Source organism: Microtus oregoni, unplaced genomic scaffold, assembly GCF_018167655.1.
Source record: "Microtus oregoni isolate MIOR12 unplaced genomic scaffold, Mior012 000009F_ref0000495, whole genome shotgun sequence".
NCBI classification, from domain to species: domain Eukaryota; kingdom Metazoa; phylum Chordata; class Mammalia; order Rodentia; family Cricetidae; genus Microtus; species Microtus oregoni.
This window is the reverse complement of record NW_024543068.1, coordinates 46,562,288-46,582,947: the sequence shown is the minus strand read 5'-3', so window position 1 is coordinate 46,582,947 and position 20,660 is coordinate 46,562,288. Positions and strand designations below refer to the sequence as shown.

The window sequence follows — 20,660 nt, the reverse complement described above, 5'->3', positions numbered from 1 at the left end:
AGAAAAAGAAATGTGTTTTGAGTGAAAGCAAAGTCCTCTTATGGTTGCCATGTGCAGTTTCAGAGAGAGGGGTACTGTTATTTACTTTGATTTTGGTCAGCATGCTTAAACAATGTTCTCTTAAAACAATGTGGGCACATGGTCTAGGGGTTAGCATTTAGAAAGGAAATTCCTGTATCACAGCACAGCACTTGTCCATGGTTTGCCTTGCTTTGGACTGAATTCTCACATCCTGCCTTACCCAGGCAGTTTCATTCAGCTTCAGCATCGAACAATTCCCGTCTTAACACGTTTTAAGTACTTGAGGGATTTAGCTGAAAAAGGTCTTTAGGAGAAATTTTATACAACTGATTTCTCCTTCAGCCCCAGATGTGGGCACAACAGGAAAGTGGATATCCTCATGTTCATGACGAGCGTGTTCTCTAGGCATGCCTCTGTTTATTCATCTATTGGCTTCCATAATAGGTCCTCAAAGGTGGCAGGTTTGAACAAGCCAGCCCATTTCTCCATTTGTTGATAATTAACTTCCATCCTTTTAAATAGCTGGCTTTTTTTTTAAATAAACATGATAGCATTTTTTCCCCCCAGAATTTGCTCACCTTGCCCAACTTGGGCTTGCTTTTCTGCATCTCTCAAAGCAGTCTTCACTGTTGAAGATCAATCCATCCACTCAAGGCTAAATGGACATTGTGCATATTTGCCTGCATGTGTGTGTTAACTAAACTCTACTTGGATCCTTTGTACTTATGTAGACCAGCATGTATTTTCTCTTTACAAAACATAGATCTCAAAATTTATAAATTTGATATATATCTTTTAAGTAGCAAGAAACATATATTTTCTTTTTTACATCCAAACAGTTGCGCCTGAAGATCCCAGCAGAAAAATAGATGGTGATACCATTATTTTTTCAAATGTTCAAGAAAGATTGAGTGCGGTTTATCAGTGCAATGCCTCTAATGAATACGGATACTTACTAGCGAATGCATTCGTAAATGTGCTTGGTAAGTTCTCCTTATATTAAAGACATGGAAAGTTAAGTTAATGACTGCTGTTCTTTTCTACTTGTTCACAGAAAATGCATTATGCCTTTGCTACCTGCAGTGCATAGTGTTTCAAGCTACAAAGAATATACAAGGGTAGATGAGATACAAATCTTGCCTCAAGGGTCATTTTGGTCTGATATTGCAGTTCCTTCATACAGGTTTTATATGGCAGATTCTTTGCTGCAGGAATACGCTGTTCACTGGTTTGCATGAGCATGCCCACTCTTCCATCCTTACACACTTTTTAGTTACTCTTATATTGCTGTGACAAAGCACCTTGACTAAGGCAACTTATAAAGGATAGCATTTATTTAAGGTTCATAGTTCCAGAGGATAGTAAACTCCATGGTCCTCATGGTGGGGATCATGGCAGCAGGCACATAGGGATGGTAACTGAGAGCTTACATTTTGAGATAACAACTACAAGAGAGAGAGTTAACTGGAATGGTGTGGGCTTTTGAAACCTCAAAGACTACCCCCAGTGAGCACCTACTTGAACAAGACCACACCTTCTAATCCTTCCCAAACAGTTCCACCAACTGCAAACCAAGCATTCAAACATACGAGTCTATGGAGCCATTCTCATTTAGCACCACAGAAATGGACGAGGTCAAAAATGCCACAATTCCTCCATGAAAAACTAAATGGTTAATTATAGTGCTTATCCAAGTCACAAATATTCATTGTTTCATGTGTAAAAACATGCTCAAAGAGCTGTAAGGAACTATGATGTACTCAGGCATATTCCAGAATGGTTGGCTTATGTGAACACTACATCTCTCATATTGAGTAAAATTACCAAAAGCTACATTTTTAAATTTTATGGATGAATTATTCTTGTGGTAGTAGAAACTATACTTGAATTTTTTCAGATACTGTGTTCCTTTCCAAACAAAGCTAACATAAGAAAGCCTGCCAATATTTGGCATTTTTTTCATATATAAAGCAAGGGCCATTAGTCTCCCAGAAGCTCAGCAGTTGAGGTATTGGTGGATGCTGAGGAAGCAGCTTTGACATCTGAGTTTCTTCTCATGCTTTCTTTCTATGAATTCAACATCTTCAGGTTTCATATTTCAGTAAGATCAATACAAGTATGTGTTACTTTGAGTCTGGCTTGTTTCATTTCACACAGAGTCTTTCAGATTCATCAGTATCACAAATATAAGATATTTAAAGGAATTTTTATTTATATTTATGTCTGTGAATCTATGTGGGTGCCTGCTACATCTGTGTGGCAGTCTGAAGATGCCAGAAAGGGGCAGCAGGTGTGAGCCTCTTGCCACGGGTTCTAGGAACTGAACTTGTGTCCTCTGAAAGAACAGCAAGCGCTCTTAACTGCTGAGTCATCTCTCCAGCCTCAGCTGCCCTTCTTTATAAGGCTGAAAGAGGACATTTATATGTCTCCTTGAAAGCAGGCATCCTAGCAAGTATCAGTTTGTGTTTCTCTTGTCAATTAGTATAGGTGCCATTTTTTTCACATTTCTGTTTGTGTGTCCTCTTTTGAAAAATGTGTATTTGGATCTTTGTTCATTTTAAAAACTAGTTTGGTTTCTGGGACTATTGAGCTCTTTGAGTTTCTTATATATTTTGTGTCTTAGTCTTACATCGGGCATGTGTGAGCAGCTATCTTCTCCCGGTCTATGTTTTTTCTCTTCATTCTGTTGCTTCCTTGGTGTTAGTCCCCTCTCTTTTCCAGAAACCACACTTTCCACTCTGCTCTTCCCTGCCCTCTTTGTGTATCCTCAACATCCCCACCCACTAGACTGATGATTCATTCAGCCATGGCATAATTTCCTGGCAGAGACTGCTGTGGATAAAATGATTAAATAAATGCATTCTTTCACCAGTGTCATAAGATACATTTAAATGAATCCTTCATTAACCAGCATAAGAAACACAAATAAGCAAATCAGTAATTGAGCAACACCTAGATAGCATGTTGAACATGACGCAGGGGTGTTTCTTCTGTCTTGAGTGACTACTGGATGCCACAGATACAGAACATATGGGAAAAGGCATGCGGGTTGTAGTTTATCACAGACTTTCATGATCTTAAAACAAAATGGATAAGGACACTGCAAACTTAAGATGTGTCTAGTGTTTACTCTCTCTTTCTGAAATGTTCTAGCTGAACCACCTCGAATTCTCACATCTGCAAACATACTGTACCAGGTCATCGCAAACAGACCTGCTTTCTTAGACTGCGCCTTCTTTGGGTCTCCTCTGCCTACCATTGAGTGGTAAGTAGTAGTTCTATTTTTTTTTTGATTCATAATTCTAACTATGTCTGGTTTTAGTAAAAACAAACAGTAAAAATGCAACACATAATCCATCACATTGCTAGTTATTAAATTTATTTACTCTTTCTCAAATATTTATTAACTATCCACTCAGTGGATATAATAAATACTTGCACATATGTAACAAATATACTACCAGAATGCTCTATGAACTACAAAACTGTATGGAAATGATTTTTAATATTTAAGGCTGCCATATTTCACAATGCCATGGACATTACCTGGAACTTCGTGAATAGTGGCTGAAGGACTGGATTGGAAGCATGCTCTTGATAATAAAGTAGCATGGGATTGGGGATGGAGAGTTGGCTCAGTGGTTAGGAATACTTGTTGCTCTTGTAAAGGAACTAGGTTTGGTTCCCAACACCAACTGTGTGGCTCTCAACTCTCTGTAACTCCAGTGCCTGGGGATTCTATACCCATTTCTGACCTCCCGGGGCACCAGGCATGCATGTGTTACAAATTTATATAGCTGAGCAAAATGCTCATTTACATAAAATAAGAAAATAAGTCTGAAAGTGGCAGGGAGCTGGAAGAGAGGTGGCAGGGACTGAGAGACGACTTGCAGCTCGGTGCTTCATTAGCTCCGCAGAGCTCCTGTGTCCTCCTCCCTCCTCTCTGTCCATCCACGTTCACATACCAGTCCTGGTCCTTCAGCTGCTTACTTTAGAAGAGCTGGACAGGACAGGAGGAGGATGGGCAGCTGCTGAGAATGTGTGGATAACAAATAGAGCCGGTACGTATCGATCATCCGCTACTGGGATGAGATTGTCAGCGGGTGAAGGATTAAAGAGAAGTCACTCCAGGTCTAACCTTAACTCCAGAGAAGAGTACCATGGACAAATAGACTTGTAGTGAGGGTGCTGAGAGGGACAACTCAGACTGACTTACTCTGGTCCTTTTCATCTGTGTCTACTCCCACATCACACACACGTTTTCTTTCCATTGTCTGAATACTTGCTATTCAAACTTTCAGAGTATAATCCTGAGCCTTGAAATCAAAATGTCTTTCAAATTTGGTCTTATAAATGGGAGAAAAATATAATAACAAGATAATATTACTTTTGCCTATTTTATCATCTCTTTAAGAGTAAAAAAGGTAAAGTCTTTATTAAGTTAGGTATCGCATAAAAGTTGCATCTCGTTATATTTTGATGTTCTAATTCTGCAGACTCTGCTTATTATTGTATTCTCCTGTTTTCTGTGCTTTTCTTTCCTTTCTTCTGACATGTCAGAAGTGTGCTTACGGAAAACCCTTCAGGTTTTGGACAATGTTTTTGATTTTATAACTTGAAAAGTGAAACCTCGATAGGTGTTTTCATCCCCACTTTACAAATAAGCGGAATCTAATCCCTGTAGTCTTTCCAAATGTCGCTGGCCTTGACACTTGCTGCAGACCACATTCTGTTGTGTTTTATTCTCACGCTTGTAACTTTTGTAATGAAGGTTTAAAGGAACCAAAGGAAGCGCTCTTCATGAGGACATTTATGTTTTACATGATAATGGAACATTAGAAATTCCTGTGGCCCAAAAGGATAGTACAGGGACGTATACATGCGTTGCAAGAAACAAATTAGGGATGGCAAAGAACGAAGTTCACTTGGAAATCAAAGGTAAGACAGAGTTAATGAGCATTTTCAAGTGTTATATGACACAGCAAATTCTCCATTTCTCTTTGCCAAAATTGATAACCAAAACTTTGGATTTTAGATCCAACCAAAATCATCAAGCAACCCGAACATGCAGTCGTGCAGAGGGGGAGCAAAGTGTCCTTTGAGTGCAAAGTGAAACACGACCATACTTTAATTCCCACCATCGTGTGGCTGAAGGACCATGGAGAGCTGCCCAATGAGGAAAGGTATTTATTTCAAGAGGCTCTCTTCCCTCTTCCTTCTCTCTGGAGACTGCTCTTGTGTCAAAAGGCTACTGACACCATGCTTTCAGTGTTTGAAGTCGGCTGTCTGCAAAATTATGAGATCAGCATTTTCCTCTTACCGTAAATGCTTAGAACTGAAAGGGCATTGAGCGTTTGAAAGAAGAGCCTGAGAATGTGGGTCTTTGTGTGTTGATCTCCTGTGAAATTGGGATGGAAAACGCCCTCCCGATTTTGGACAACAACCATGGTTGCATAATTTGAATGGTGAAGTCTCAGCAGATGTTTTCCTCAACACTCCACAAATACGCTGATATTCGAGCTCCAGAATCAGGAATGCACCTGACTCTGCCAGTGTTTTAAAGATTATAAGTTTTGAATTTGGATATTGAATTACTTTTTTCTTTTTTAATGTAACACCTGCAGAAGGAAAAGAAAATCAAAATCAAGTAAACCATTTCATGGGGTGCATTCAGTTCTGTAGCTTGGAATAGAAGGAATACCATGGCATTTTTCCACCGAGGCCTTCAGTTTGATTACCTAGGGAATTCATCTGCATTCATGATTTTAGCCATTAGAGTGGACACAAGTGATACCCAGTGCTAGGCTTGCTGTGTTCTGATGGAGATGGTTTCTGTGGTTTAATTGCCTCTGACCTAAACCTGGGGTGACTAAATGGTACCCTATTGCTTGCTAATGACGCCACTATAACTTCCTGGCCTTTCTTTCCATGTGCCCAAAGTACAAATTTCCACCTGGCCAATTTTCTATGTGAAATCTAGGTGGTAAAGAGAAGAGAATGTGAAGAAATGACCATCAGTTAGATCAGCTGAGATTTGACTGAGAATTATTAGGAAGACAGATTATGCACCCTCTTTGGAACCAAACATTAGTGCTGCATGCATGATGCAAGCAACTTCTAGAATCTCTCAGTGAAGATTGCTGATCTCGTGACAAGAAAGACCCCAATGCTTTTCACTTAGTTACTGCACTGGGCCTTTACACATGTGGGGTAAACAGGAACATCACGCTTCTGCCACAAATAGTAACTTTGTAAAAACTCTGCACTCTGGTGGAAATTGAAAAGAACGAAATAACCACGGAAGCCTGACTGAAGCACTCTAGTTGGGGAAAACATGGAGCCACCCATCACACCTCAGGACGCAAGCAGTAACTTTGATTAATTAAAAAAATTAATAAGCATACAGCAATTGTACATATCTATATGATTTTTGTCCTGACCCCAAGAGGGCTGCTCCATCAGCCTGACAAACCCTGTTAGAGTTAATATCCATCCTAGCCCAAATGTTTTCCAGGTTTATTACTAATGTGATATATAGGGGTTCACTCTAATTGTGGAAGTGTTTATCTTTCTCTTTTATCAAGTTCTCAGAGACTCTTGCTTGCTGGGAAGGCTGTCATCAGTCAGCTGTGTCCCAGTGTCACACCAACTGCTGTATGTGTGTTCCGTTTACAGGTTCTCCGTAGACAAGGATCATCTGGTGGTAACTGATGTCAGTGACGATGATGGCGGGACCTACACGTGCGCAGCCAACACGACGCTGGACAGGGTCTCTGCCAGTGCTGTGCTCAGGGTTGTCGGTAAGAGCAAGAACAAACACAGCCAGATCATCTGTATTAAGATTGGAAGAAAGTTCTAGGTGTCGAAGATTTGTTAGCTATTGTTTCAGAGATACAAGGGTGGGTGATTCAGGAGGCGATCTCCATATAAATATACTCTCTGACAAAATGGGGGATGTTCATATAAGCGACATTTTTTAAGAAAATTAAGGAAGTAACCTCTTATACAGAATCGGGGGAGGTTATTCCTAAATTGTTGCCGTCCTTCTGTCAGTGCACACCTCACATTAAGCTAAATAGAGAGTTTAATTAAAAGAAAATACTGGGTTGCTTTTGTCTTCTTCTGTGTTTCCATCACTAATTTTGATTAAAATCCTTTATATTAATGTCCTTTCTAGCTCCTACTCCAACTCCAGCCCCCATTTACGGTAAACTAATGAGTCTTCTTTTTCTGTCTTCTGTTAAATAATTTCACATCTGTGAACATCGCTTTCTCTTCTCTGTCCCATCATTATATTTTTTAAAGGAAAATGGCTCTCAGTTATCATGGGCTTCATTTGCCGTAGTCAATTATTTCTTAAAACCTTACAGTGTATCGTAAGGTTAGACTATTTTGCTCATTGTATTTCTCAGTGACCTCTGTCCCAACAGCTGTCGAGACATGCAATGTGTCTGTGCATTCCAAGAGCTCCCTACCCTAAAAACAGTCCTTAGCTACCTCCAGATCCATTTCCCACCTAGCCTCGGGATGCTGAAAAGCCTCTGAACAGCGCATGCCACTTGCTTGCATTTGTCTCTCATCTTTGACTGTTCTGATTCCCTTGTGTTATCCGAAATGAAGCTTTGATGTCATTTCTGCCTGTGTTCCCTTCTGAGCATGCTGAGGACCCTTGCACTGCCTCAGTAGATTTGACAAACAATGATTTTGTATCTCTTGAAAAAGCAAGCCAACAGAGTTCCCTGATGGGTTGGCTTGGGTGTGCAGTGTTCTCAGCAACCTCAGCAGTGTCTCTTTCCTTTCCATTGCATGCTCAGTGACCAATAAGAGTGATGTGTCTCTAAGGTGTCCCTCTGTGCATAGCATCACAAAGAAAGAAGGAAACTTCCTTTGAAGAAGACAGTGAACCATTTGTGTGTGTTTGCTCCACAGATGTACCGAATCCTCCCTTTGATTTAGAGTTGACCAATCAACTTGACAAAAGTGTTCAGCTGACGTGGACCCCAGGCGATGACAACAATAGCCCCATTACAAGTATGTGGTGTTTTTGCTTTATACTTGGTAAACCTAATGGCTATTCCTGAAGCCATATCCAGAACAAGTTTAGGATATACTGTTGTAATTCCTTCCAAATGCATTCATTTACTGGCAGTCTCTTCATTATTGCTGTTAGAACCAAAGTATGATGCTCGTCATCAATGGAGTTGTTCCTGGCTATAGCTTCTGGCACAACTAATTAACTCCTGAAAATATTAGTTAAGCAAACACACTCTCATTTGTGTTTAAGATTGTGAAGAATTAGCTTCTGTGTCTGCCACTGCCCAAGTTAGAATTACCACTGCTGCAATGGAACACCATGACCAAAAGCAACTTTAGGAGAAAATGATTTGTTTGTCTTCTATTTACACATCACTATTCATCGTTGAACCTGAAGGCAGGAACTGACACAGAGGCCATGGAGGGGTGCTGCTTGCTGGCTTGCTCCTTCATGGCTTGCTCATCCTGCTTTCTTATTGAATGCAGAATCACCAACCCAAGGATGGCATCATCCACAATGGGCTGAGCCCGCCCCATCAATCACTAATTAAGAAAATTCCCTATAGGCCTGCTTAAAGCCTGATGTCATAGAGGCATTTTCTCAATGAGGCTCCCTCCTTCCTGATGACTCTGGCTTGTGTCAAGTTGATATAAAACTACCCAGCACAGAGTCAGTAGAGAGATGGATCTTGTTAGTCATTCATTTAGTCCTCTGCTTCTGGGAGGTGTTGAGAGACCAGTCTAAACACTGGGAAACAGATCTTGGTGCTCTATTACAGACCTACAGTTTGTGATAGAACTGCTCATATACAATAGGTCCTTAACTTCCAATACAGGTGAATTTTCCCCCATTGCCCTTTGCTACAAAATGACACATTCAACAATGCAGGGCCTCACTTCAATGACACTGGCAGAGGGAATAAAATCAGGTGAGAGACCAAGGCCTGCAGATACAAAGACATTTATTAAATCAACATAAGACAGGCTTCAAGGCTTGATTGTCAAACTAAAGAGATACCCAAGAGAGCAGGCTTAGTCAGTCATGACCCTGAAATACATTGTTATCTTCAAGTGTGGGCTTCAGGAAGACCAACTGCTCTTCTAGATCATTCCAAAATCATAGCTGTGTTGATATTATTGCACCTTCCAGCAGAGTGGCAATAGCCTCTGTTTCCACTGGTGCTTCCCTTGAGTGAAAGTCTCTCTTTCAGTTTCACATGGGGGATTGAGTTTGAACAGCCACTACCGCTCAGAGGGTAGAAAACAGACTTTCAGCAACAGCATCAAAACGTACAGGAAATACACTTGAAAGGATTAAAACCCACGGCAAAGAAAAACATGGCAAAAGAAATGTGCAGTGCTCGGTGACGTTAAGAGTAATTTAGGGTCACAGTGGAAGTGGCAGATGAGGGTAGTCAAGGAAGGAAGAATGGAATGGAGAAAAATAAATTTGGGTTAAAAGGAAAAAGAGGAGAAATGGAAAGGAACACCATAAAGGGAACAAATAGTGAGAGATTAGAAAGAAAAAAATTCCCAGTACAGAGAACATTTGAAATAAAATTAGCTAATTTCAAAGGGACTAAATAAAATTTAATACAGTGGAGTGACTATAGTCAGAAAGAAAAAGAAGAGGCATAAAGGATGGAAAAGAAAGCTAGGAGGGATGCCGCTCAGTAGCAGCTTCCTGCTGGGTCCCATGTGGCTGCAGACAGGTTAGTTTCAAGCCCACAGGGGGACGGTAAGGAGCTTGTGGACACCTCTCACTTGTTCCTTCAGCTTAGGCTGGCACTTACCTCGGGAGGTAAGTGCTCATGTCTCAGTCCCACTGGTCTTCACTTCAGTAGCTTTGCTGGACAGGGTCTTCCCAACCACCCAAGACTTCTTGTAGCCCCAGGATGGCTAATATTTTAGCAGGGCAGGGCGTGCCTCACAATTGTATTTTGAGGTGTGGAAGGAACCACAGCATTGGGATATATTCAAAAATACGTAGCAGAAGCATGTCATTATCACAATAAGACATAGCAACATCATGCAGAAAATGTCAAGTACCTCAAGCCAATTTCATGCAGGGTGTGATATACCTAAATACCTTACTTTCCCAAAGGTAAAAAAACAAACAAACATGGTACACCACAGCATTCTAGCAGAATAGACTGTACCCCCTAAAACGTGTCTTCTTCCCACTCATGTCTGTAAGCTCCTCAGGCCACACCACTCTTAATGAGTGTGCACCTTCTAACATGAAATCCATGTCCATCCAAGTGCAGTTTATCCAGCAGGTCTTTATACTGTTAAACAGGTGTAGCATTCAATGTGTGCTCTTCACTCTCCTGCTCTGTCCTGTGTCATAGTACACTTAGATACACACATACAGAACATCCTCATTTATAACAGGTACAGAGTCTTCCACAGTGACTGTATGGACCATTTTTTGGCTACATATATCCCTCTGGAAAGCATTTAGCTTTTAGCATTAAGGTTGCTTTTGCTTCCACTGCAAATAATGCAGCAATGTGGATTCTTTTGTGCGTGTGTCTTTACACCACATAATTAAGTTTGTTCAAAATCAGTTGCGGGAAGTACAATTCCTCAAAGGGTGTGTATGTTTAAAATTGTTTAGATACTCTCAACCGTCCTGTATAGAAGTGTATCAATGTACACTTCTCAGGAGGTCTGAGAGTGTGTCACAAAACAAAGTATGTTAAACATTTGATTGTTGTCAGTCTTCCTAGTGAAGAACACCTCCTTAATTGTATTTTCTGTAGTTACTCCTTTCTACAGTAATTTATATATTTAAATTTCCCTTTAGAATATATGAATCAGGTCTAAACAGTTTTAACTAATCTGAGTTCTGCATGATAGGTGAGAGAGGCCAAAAATTGCACCTCCTTATCTATTGAACTCACAATATCCTAACAGGATTTTTTTTGAAAAAAAAAAATCACCTGTGTCTGGTTACGCTTGCTTGCCATGAATTATCTCTAGCAACCTGTCTTTAAGTTGACTGAATTCACCATCTTGGGTTTGTGGTGTGTGTTTTGTGATGGCCAGAATTCATCATTGAATATGAAGATGCAATGCATGAAGCAGGGGTATGGCACCACCAGGCTGAAGTTTCTGGAACACAGACCACAGCACAGCTAAAGCTGTCTCCGTATGTGAACTACTCCTTCCGAGTCATGGCGGAGAACAACATTGGGAGGAGTGTGCCCAGCGAGGCATCGGAGCAATACCTGACGAAGGCCGCCGGTAAGGCTGCAACCCAGGGACCTAACATAAAACAGAAGGGTTTCCTACTCCTTCCAGAGAGCCAAAGCTTACTTGTGTGTGATGTCTTCATTTTTAGAACCAGATCAAAATCCCACAGCTGTGGAGGGACTAGGAACAGAGCCCGACAACTTGGTAATTACATGGAAGGTGAGCCACGAAGCCTTTCCTTTGCCTCAATGTTTTATTTATTTATTTATATATTTATTTATTTATCTATATATCTATTTATTTATTTATTTTGGTTTTTCAGGATAGGGTTTCTATGTGTAACAGTCCTAGCTGTCCTGGAACTAGTTCTTGTAGGCCAGACTGGCCTCGAACTCACAAAGATCTGCCTGCATCTGCCTCCCAAGTGCTGAGACTAAAACCGTGCACCACCTTTGCCTGGCTTTGCTTCTATCTTTTAGAGACTGAACAAAATGAGTTGTTTTAGAATAATATCTGCATTTGTATTCCTTTTCAACCAGTGTAGAAAAACATATATCTTTATTTAGGAGGCTGTGTTGTATAGTAATTAAAAAGTTCTATCTTTGAAGCGAAGATGGACAGTTGAACATCCCAGCTTTGGTAATTGTAGTCAATTATCAGTCATCTGTATGATGAGAACTTAATACAGCTACATAAGACTGAAGGAACTGATGTTTATGAAGCACTTATTAAAATGCCTCACACAAGTGTGTGCTCCAAAAATGCTAGCTATTATCATCAGAGTTCATTTGGAAGACACACATCAAACTCTTCCCAGAAGTCAAATTATTATAATTATTCTTATTTACCTCATCTATGTGCTCTGGATCTGAAAAATCAATAATTAGAACAAAACTATTTGTATAATATCAAAACCTAGCTTAGATCTAAGCATGTACATGTATATATGCATATATGATAGAATAGACAGACCCAAATTTTTAATAGAAAAACAGTTCATAAGTTTTCGTCTCCAAGTGGACAATGATGTGCAATGACACAAACAGGAATATATAAAATAAATCTAGATAACTAAAATGTTGTAAGACTCACCCATACCTATGGAACCAGTCTTGGGGGCTTTATGTGTTATTTACTACTTTGGGATTGCCTTTCACATCCTTGGTTCTCAACAAACTTTAGATTTCATCACAAGGGAACACAGAGAAGAGGTCCCTGAAGATGAGGGCATTTAATAGCTTGCATTCTAGTGGTTTAGCGTTTGTTTTCTTTTTTTTTTAAATTTATTTATTTATTAAGGATTTCTGCCTCGTCCCCGCAACCGCTTCCCATTTCCCTCCCCCTCCCCCGATCAAGTCCCCCTCCCTCATCTGCTCGAAGAGCAATCAGGGTTCCCTGACCTGTGGGAAGCCCAAGGACTGCCCACCTCTATCCAGGTCTCGTAAGGTAAGCATCCAAACTGCATAGGCTCCCACAAAGCCAGTAGGATAAAAAACCCACTGCGATTGTTCTTGAATTCTCAGTATTCCTCATTGTCCACTATGTTCAGCTAGTCCGGACTTATCCCATGCTTTTTCAGACCTAGGCCAGCTGGCCTTGGTGAGTTCCCAATAGAACATCCCCATTGTCTCAGTGTGTGGGTGCACCCCTCGTGGTCCTGAGTTCCTTGCTCGTGCTCCGTCTCCTTCTGCTCCTGATTTGGACCTTGAGATTTCTGTCCGGTGCTCCCATGTGGGTCTCTGTCTCTGTCTCCTTTCATTGCCTGATGAAGGTTAATATTCATGAGGATGCCTATGTGTTTGTCTTTGGATTCACCTTCTTATTTAGCTTCTCTAGGAACATGAATTATAAGCTCAATGTCCTTTATTTATGGCTAGAAACCAAATATGAGTGAGTACATCCCATGTTCCTCTTTTTGGGTCTGGCTTACCTCACTCAGGATAGTGTTTTCTATTTCCATCCATTTGTATGCAAAATTCAAGAAGTCCTTGTTTTTTACTGCTGAGTAATACTCTGCACGTACTAGCGTTTGTTTTCTTTGCTCTGGGAATTGGGCTTGCTGTTCTTGTAGAAGGCCGTCCAGTCATTCTATTTGGCGTTTTCTTCATAGCCCTTGAACGGTTTTGAATCGAATGGGCCCGGCCTCCAGTACAAAGTGAGCTGGCGTCAGAAAGATGGTGATGATGAGTGGACCTCTGTGGTGGTAGCCAACGTATCCAAATACATTGTCTCCGGCACGCCAACCTTTGTCCCATACCTGATCAAAGTTCAAGCCCTGAATGACGTGGGGTTTGCGCCAGAGCCAGCTGTAGTCATGGGCCATTCTGGAGAAGATCGTAAGTGTCTCCCGCCCTTTCCATTCTACACTTGCCAGAGGGACAGGCCTACTGGGGTACAGACTGAGGTTATTTCAGAGGCCCCTAGCCTAGCAAGGAAAAAGAAGTAGCAATCATTTGGTTAATTTCTCCGCCTTTGTACAGCCTTCTCTGTGATAGCAATTCAGAGCTAGGGGAATGGCTTCATGGTAGAGCTCTTTTCTTATGTATGGAAGGCTCTGGATTCCAAACCCAGAACCTCTGGGTGAGGGGACTAGACATTCACAACATTTAAAAAAATAAGTTGCTTTCATGGAGTCAGATAAATGAATTTTAAAAATGTCTACTTTTAACCATCACCAATCCATAGTATGGGCCTCTATAGCGTAGTGTGGTGTGTGTTTCAAGCCAGAGTTATTGAATATTGTGACATTTTTGCATGAAATAAGAAATAACAGCTTTAGGCACCACCACCCCCCTCTCTGGTCTTGTTCCTAGTTCCGATGGTGGCTCCTGGGAATGTGCGTGTCAATGTGGTGAACAGTACCTTGGCAGAGGTACACTGGGACCCAGTACCTCTGAAGAGTGTCCGAGGACACTTACAAGGCTACCGGGTAGGTGAAGGGAAACACTGTGTTTTTTACTCAGTAGCAGGGCCATGGTGGGAGCTGCTTGTCATGAACATCACTTTAGGCTGAAATTATGTGGTTCTTCTGTTCATGACTTGGGAATTTACCAGTGACTTTGCTCGCTGTTTCCAGCCATACCTAAAGAACCCAGCTAGAGTTGACTAGAAATCTCATTTATCCAGGGTGAGAAAATGATGTTTTATCTGTCTTTCACAGTTTTCCCACAGTTTCTGGAATGTTCTACCAACTGAATGTAAAATAAGGCAGAATGGTTTTTAAGGAATTAGCAAATTGCACTTAGCTTTACAATTATATAGACAGTAGTAATAAAACTGTCTTCAGACCTCTGATCTGATTCTAGGAGGTCAGAGGACAAATTTATTAGTGCTGGCTATATTATTGGACAAATTATATTTTAAGACTGTAGTCCATAGCTGAATCATCCTTATGAATATTAATTATCTTAGTTTTCAAAAACACGGAAAGACTAATCCTAGAGATTTTTTTCATACATCTAAAGAACCTGATATACACTATTTCACTACTTTGATTTGACACTGGCCCCTAGAGGACATTTTTTATACTGCACTGTATTCTTTTATTCTTAATAATGAGCAGATTTGGCATATATAATTTATCTTGAAAAATGCCTTTAAATTCCAAGAAGCCTTAGAGAAAATATAATATGCAAAAGTTCTTGCCTTTCGACCAAAATTATGCAACACTTCATTCATCCCCCCAAAACCCGTGCCTGCAATTTATCAGCACTCTTAATTAGATGGTAGTGTGGGTTAATGGACTAACCCAAGACTTATAGTGTAGGGTTATTATGGCTTTGGAAAAATCCATCAGTAACCCATAAGCTCATCAGTACCACAAAAAGATATAATAAAAGCCTCACTAGGGTGAGGATTAAATTAAATGTTGTGCTAAACGTGTGTAACTCTACATGAGTGTAACAACAATGGACAGTAAAACTTACCCAGGGAAAGCGCAGCTTCACCATGTGGACTTAAGTCTCCTCTTTATCTGTGGGCGTCTGTCCTTCGTGTCCAAGAACCAGTCTCTGCCAGTTTTATGAGTACTCATGTGGAATGAACCAAGATATTTTTCTGAGAAAGCAGCAGTTCAACTTTTTAAAAAGAAAACTGTGCACACGTGTGTACACATGTATGCGCGCTCCCCACAAGTCCATGGGATGAGTGAGGAGGGAACTGCACATGCGGCGGTGCGAGGTGGAGGTCAGAGGGCAACTCTGGCCTTAGTTACGTCCTCCTGCCTTTCTGTGGGCTCCAGGGATCTAACTCAAGGTGACAGGTTACACATGGTGGGGACCTTTACCTGCTGGGCTGCCTTCCCAGCCCCAGGGCTCCGGTTTTGTGAACATGAGGTGTCATATGGGTTTTCTGTGAGTCCCTGACGCTGGTTCTGGCCACTTCAGATCTACTACTGGAAGGTGCAGAGCTCGTCCAAAAGAAACAGACGCCACATTGAGAAGAAGATCCTCACCTTCCAGGGCAGCAAGACTCACGGCATGCTGCCAGGGCTGCAACCGTACAGTCACTATTTTCTCAACGTCCGAGTAGTCAACGGGAAAGGGGAGGGCCCAGCTAGCAGCGACAGAGGCTTCCATACTCCAGAGGGAGGTAAGGAGTGGCTGCGTCTCTGGGATCAAGGAGCGTGTAGCATATTGTGCAAGGTTTTATACTACAAAAGGCCCACCATTGAGAAAATAGCTATCTGCATGGTAATAAATAGTCACAACACACAAAAAGATGACAAAATGTCACCCACATGCAATGCTGGTCAGACAGAGCTGCAGAATTCCGAGTGCTGTCCCCATATACTGCCTTCTTTCCCTTAGGTTTCCTCTTCATTTAGGCTGTGTGAAACATTGTTAATGTGTTCCAGTCATCAGCGTTCTGAGCTGAGGCACATTCTGTAACTTCTCGAAGCTTTGGTAGCTCCCTCTGGAAGTGTCCGTGCTGAAAGGAAGATGTAAGACAATTCCCCAAAGGGAAGTTATTTTTGCGAGTTGGAGTTGGCTCACACGCTTTCATGATTTCTTATAAAGCTGTCCTGAATTACATGGGTAGAAGTTTTGCATCAGGCTTGGTGGTGCCTGCAGTCCCGGCACTCAAGGTGCTGAGGCAGAAGGCTCTTTGCCCTATAACCTCTCATCAGTGAGAACCAAGGCTGGTCCTTTGGATGGCACAGGGGGCATAGAAAAGATACATGGGAGTGAAGACTGAAGGCGGGGGGAGGATGTTTTTTTCTGAAGTCACAAAGGTATTAAAAAGTATAGCTCCTATCAAATACAAGATGTATTGCCAGGGTGAGAAAAGAGATATGGCAACGGGAGGGGACCCACATCTTGCATGATCTCGGACGCCATGGATCTAACCTGTGAGCCAGAAGCTCTTATCCTACAGACTGTGGTAGTCCCTTCAGGGTCTTCTGAGACATTTGAGGAATACCATCAACCTCCTGAAACAACACCAAGCAGCATGTCAACATATTTTTCTAGAAGAGACCTATGACCTCCTTAGGTTAAGAATCAATGAGGCTGAAGCTTAGAAGCCCATCAAGAATGATTGCAGGCCCAGGCAAAGCACTGGAATAGGGGAGAAGCAGAGAGGATTAGGGAACGGATATAGTTTCGAAAAGAGAGCATTGCCAAGATTTAGCATCCCAGGAGATGGAAAAAACTCCAAATTGACTCTCCAGTTTCCGGCTAGAGTGAAGGAGGGATAGTGGTGTCGTTAAAAGGTTTCTAGGGACTATGGTAGGAAGGCAACATCATCCCCAGCCTCTTAAAGATGGGAGTAGAGAACTAGGCCTGTTTCCTCTGATAATTTGCCAGCTTCTGCCCAAGAGACCGGAAGCCCTTGAGCCTTCCCCATGCTGGGGTAGGACGTGAGCCGACATATGGGGCTCTTGTTTTTTTTTTTTTTTTTTTTTTTTTTTTTTTTTTTTTTTTTTTTTTTTTTTTTACCTTCAGGTCTTGGGAGGCTCTGAGTCCTTGGAATAAGCACAGCTCAGCACTTGGGCAACCTGGCCTAGGCCCAAAGCCCATCAGGCAGGGTGCTGGGACTATGTGGAGACACCTGGTTTGTTGGGGGAAATAGTTTTTAATGGACCAGGACACAGCTGCTTCTTCTCAAAGGCCTGCATGGATGGTCTCCCTTGGCAACCGGCTCACTTTTACAAATGGAGTTGAGTGCCATCTGCTTTAAAATAGATTATTTGAGTCCCTATAAAGTCAGTCATTATGTATTTTAAGAAGATAATTTTAATGAATTTAAATGGAAGTGGCTTTAAAAAAAAAGATAGAGGAAAAGAAATACGTCACAAGTACACAGATTTGAGTCAAAGTATTTTCAGCTGGATCCAGCAATAACCCGAAAACCCAAACGTGTAGATAGGACAAGGGTGTTCACTTTGGAATGCCTGTGAAACATTGTGCTGACTGTCCATTCTCATTAAAAGTCCCCAGTGCTCCCTCCTCTCTGAAAATTGTCAATCCCACCCTGGACTCTCTCACTTTGGAATGGGACCCGCCGAGTCACCCCAATGGCGTCCTGACTGAGTACACCTTAAAATACCAGCCAAGTAAGTCACGCCTGTCGTAAAATGCAAGTTGTTCCTTTCCCAGTGTGTATAGACCTTCAAGTACTGTTCCGGAAAGAGGTTCAGAGTATACCTGTGTAGAAAGGTAGCATATATGCTGTTGAATTTAAGGTCTCATTAGGATAATACAGACTGCTAAGTGTAGGGCTGAAGGGAGGGTCCGTCATTAGGTTAGAACATTATCTGGCAGCCGAAAATGAAGAGGAAGTTCCTTGGCCATAAGATGCCAAGAGAAGTATCTGGAATTATTAAAAAGATAGAAGTCCACCAGCAAAGACAGAATTAAAACTGGTATCATAATCCTAGTTTGTAAGCCAATGGAAAAAATTTCCACTTCTTCCTATTATTTTCCAGGTTACATTTTTACACTTTAAATAGCTATTAGTATGTTATCCAAAGCATGAAAAGGAGTGTAAAAGGCATGTCAACTGGAAATGTTGTATTTTCTTTTCTGAAACAATGACTTACAGTAGTATTCCTAGGAAAACTAATAGGGGATGTACTTGTCACTTTTCATTGGCAGTTAACAGCACACATGAACTTGGCCCCCTGGTAGATTTAAAAATTCCTGCCAACAAGACACGCTGGACTTTAAAAAATTTAAATTTCAGCACTCGGTACAAGTTTTATTTCTATGCACAAACATCGGTGGGATCAGGCAGTCAGATTACAGAGGAAGCAATAACGACTGTGGATGAAGGTAAGATGGGTATGTATAAAATCTATATAATTATAAATGTCAAGGAATTAAAAAGCATTGTGAATTTATTGCTTCTCTTTTTTTGTGTGCCATGGACTCTCCATCTTACCTAATAACATATTTAATTGTAGTTTGCCATCCCAGTGTATGGGGGAAATCAGTTATTTGGTTCAGCTATTTGGTTATTTCCTTTTCAAGCCTGTATGAAACTTTTAATTTATGTTAACATATTGGTGCAGGGGGCTGAAGAGATGGCTCACTGGTTAAGAGCACTTAACTGCTCTTGCAGAGAACCCAGGTTCAGTCCCTACTTCCCACATGGCGGCTCACAACTGCCTGTCACACCAGTTCCACCAGTTCCAGATCTGATGTTCTCTTCTCGCCTCCACAGGTACCTGGCTTATGTGCAGATAGTGCACATAAGCTCATGCAGATAGACACACATACAGGAAATAAATACGTCTTTTAAACATATTGAAGCAGGAATAAGAAATAAAAATATAATAACAATTCATCACACTTGAGTGCTAAGTTCAATGTAACTTTTTTTTACCTATACATCCATATATGCTTATACATAATTTTGGTTCTACTTCTAATTCACTGGAAATAATTTGCTTATGTGCATATTGATTAAAAATTTCTAGCAATAAATGTAAGACAAATAAGTAGTGTACTTATTTTATGCTTAACAAAGAAATGGATTCTGGTATGTCATCTGTAGAGAAAGCAAAAAATTTCTCATTAAATCGAATATTTTCAAAAGTGATTCATAATGTTTTGGCTTAATTAAAAGGATCAAGAATAGTATAAAGCGAGGCTAAAGAGGTAGCCCAGGGGTTCAGAGCACTTTGTGTCTTACAGAGGTTCAGTTCCCCGCACTCCCATGAGAGCTCACAACCATGAGTAAATCCCATTCGGCTGCCCTCTTCTGGCCTGAGTTGGGAGCCAGGCACGCATGAAGTGGTCACACATATGCAGGCAAAACATTCACACATGTAAAATAAAATAAATCCTAAAAGTACTTAAGTATTATAAAATATTTTCTGGTTTTGCATGTCTCCAAACTGTGAAGTTGCTTAAGGACTGGATCATCTCGTTGGGTGTCCTCTATAGCTTCCACATAGCATATGAAATTAAAATTTCATATCTAAAAATGGGTCAAACGTCCTAAGCTGTCTTAGAATAATGCACCGTAAGTAATGTTTATATCGGATATTGGGTAAGTGTGGGGACAGCAATGCATTTATTTTGTCCCTGTGCCTTTTATAACAGGCTTCATTCCTCTTGCATGCCTTAGAATTTTAATAAGTGCTTTTTATATGGCTGTAGATGCTCCTGGATGTGTTACATCTAACTATATAGTGTCCTGTTTCTGTTTCCCTTCATTAAGCTGGTATTCTTCCACCTGATGTAGGTGCAGGCAAAGGTAAAATAATTCATCTGCATGACTTTCTACCTGTGTGCACTTTACAATGTTAAAATGTGGGGAACTGCAGCATGGGTAAAAATGAGAAAATGAAATATGCTCAGAACCACCAAAAGGAGAGGATCTGAGCTGATCATGGCTTTGAAATTAATTTCTACATGATTTTATAATAGAAAGTCATATGTTTAATTCTCCCCAAATTCTTTTCTCAAGACTTATCCCTGGTGCAAATCCTGATCTTAAATTGTAAGAATATGATTTTGCTTAGATTTGGGACAAAAACTGCGAACTTGTCACAGATCCACATGACCATGCCACATGTCAGGAATTCTAATACTGGATGACAGACAAAGACCAGCTGGGTTTCCTATGGCCATCTGACCTGGCTGCACTCCTAGACAACACTGTGTTCACACACACCCTCAATAGCATCACAACACGCTGTCCTCCCACGCTTTGACTTAGCAGTGTCGAGAGCTGATCCGAGACTGAGTCTCTACAAGTGCATGGTGTGCACAACTGTCTCCCTCTACCCTGTCTCCTCCACGGCTCAAGTCTCCCTTCCTGAGCTCTAACCAATGCTCTCCAGTGGGTGGCATCCCTTCCTCTTTAGTTCCGACAGCTCTCTGTATTCCAAAGACTTGCTGGGAGAATGATGTTTGATCACTTGTGATGTATCTTCCACTTGTGGTAGTACCACAGCA

At 41.2% G+C, this 20,660-nt stretch overlaps 1 protein-coding gene across 37 annotated transcripts in view; it reads left to right on the top strand.

Moving 5' to 3' along the window:
- Positions 1–20,660, top strand: part of Nrcam (neuronal cell adhesion molecule) — a 265,879-nt gene that overhangs the window by 211,978 nt on the left and 33,241 nt on the right. For 11 of the 37 annotated variants that reach the window (XM_041658257.1, XM_041658261.1, XM_041658253.1 and 8 more), the window contains 15 exons: positions 861–1,004; positions 3,175–3,286; positions 4,793–4,959; positions 5,057–5,204; positions 6,697–6,821; positions 7,199–7,228; positions 7,951–8,052; positions 11,107–11,304; positions 11,402–11,472; positions 13,364–13,589; positions 14,067–14,182; positions 15,639–15,843; positions 17,687–17,809; positions 18,351–18,536; positions 19,921–19,956. In XM_041658257.1, coding sequence (XP_041514191.1) covers positions 861–1,004; positions 3,175–3,286; positions 4,793–4,959; positions 5,057–5,204; positions 6,697–6,821; positions 7,199–7,228; positions 7,951–8,052; positions 11,107–11,304; positions 11,402–11,472; positions 13,364–13,589; positions 14,067–14,182; positions 15,639–15,843; positions 17,687–17,809; positions 18,351–18,536; positions 19,921–19,956 — 1,989 coding nt within the window. The remainder of the gene's footprint in view (positions 1–860; positions 1,005–3,174; positions 3,287–4,792; positions 4,960–5,056; positions 5,205–6,696; positions 6,822–7,198; positions 7,229–7,950; positions 8,053–11,106; positions 11,305–11,401; positions 11,473–13,363; positions 13,590–14,066; positions 14,183–15,638; positions 15,844–17,686; positions 17,810–18,350; positions 18,537–19,920; positions 19,957–20,660) is intronic. The other 26 variants (XM_041658258.1, XM_041658262.1, XM_041658255.1 and 23 more) reach the window with 6 other exon arrangements.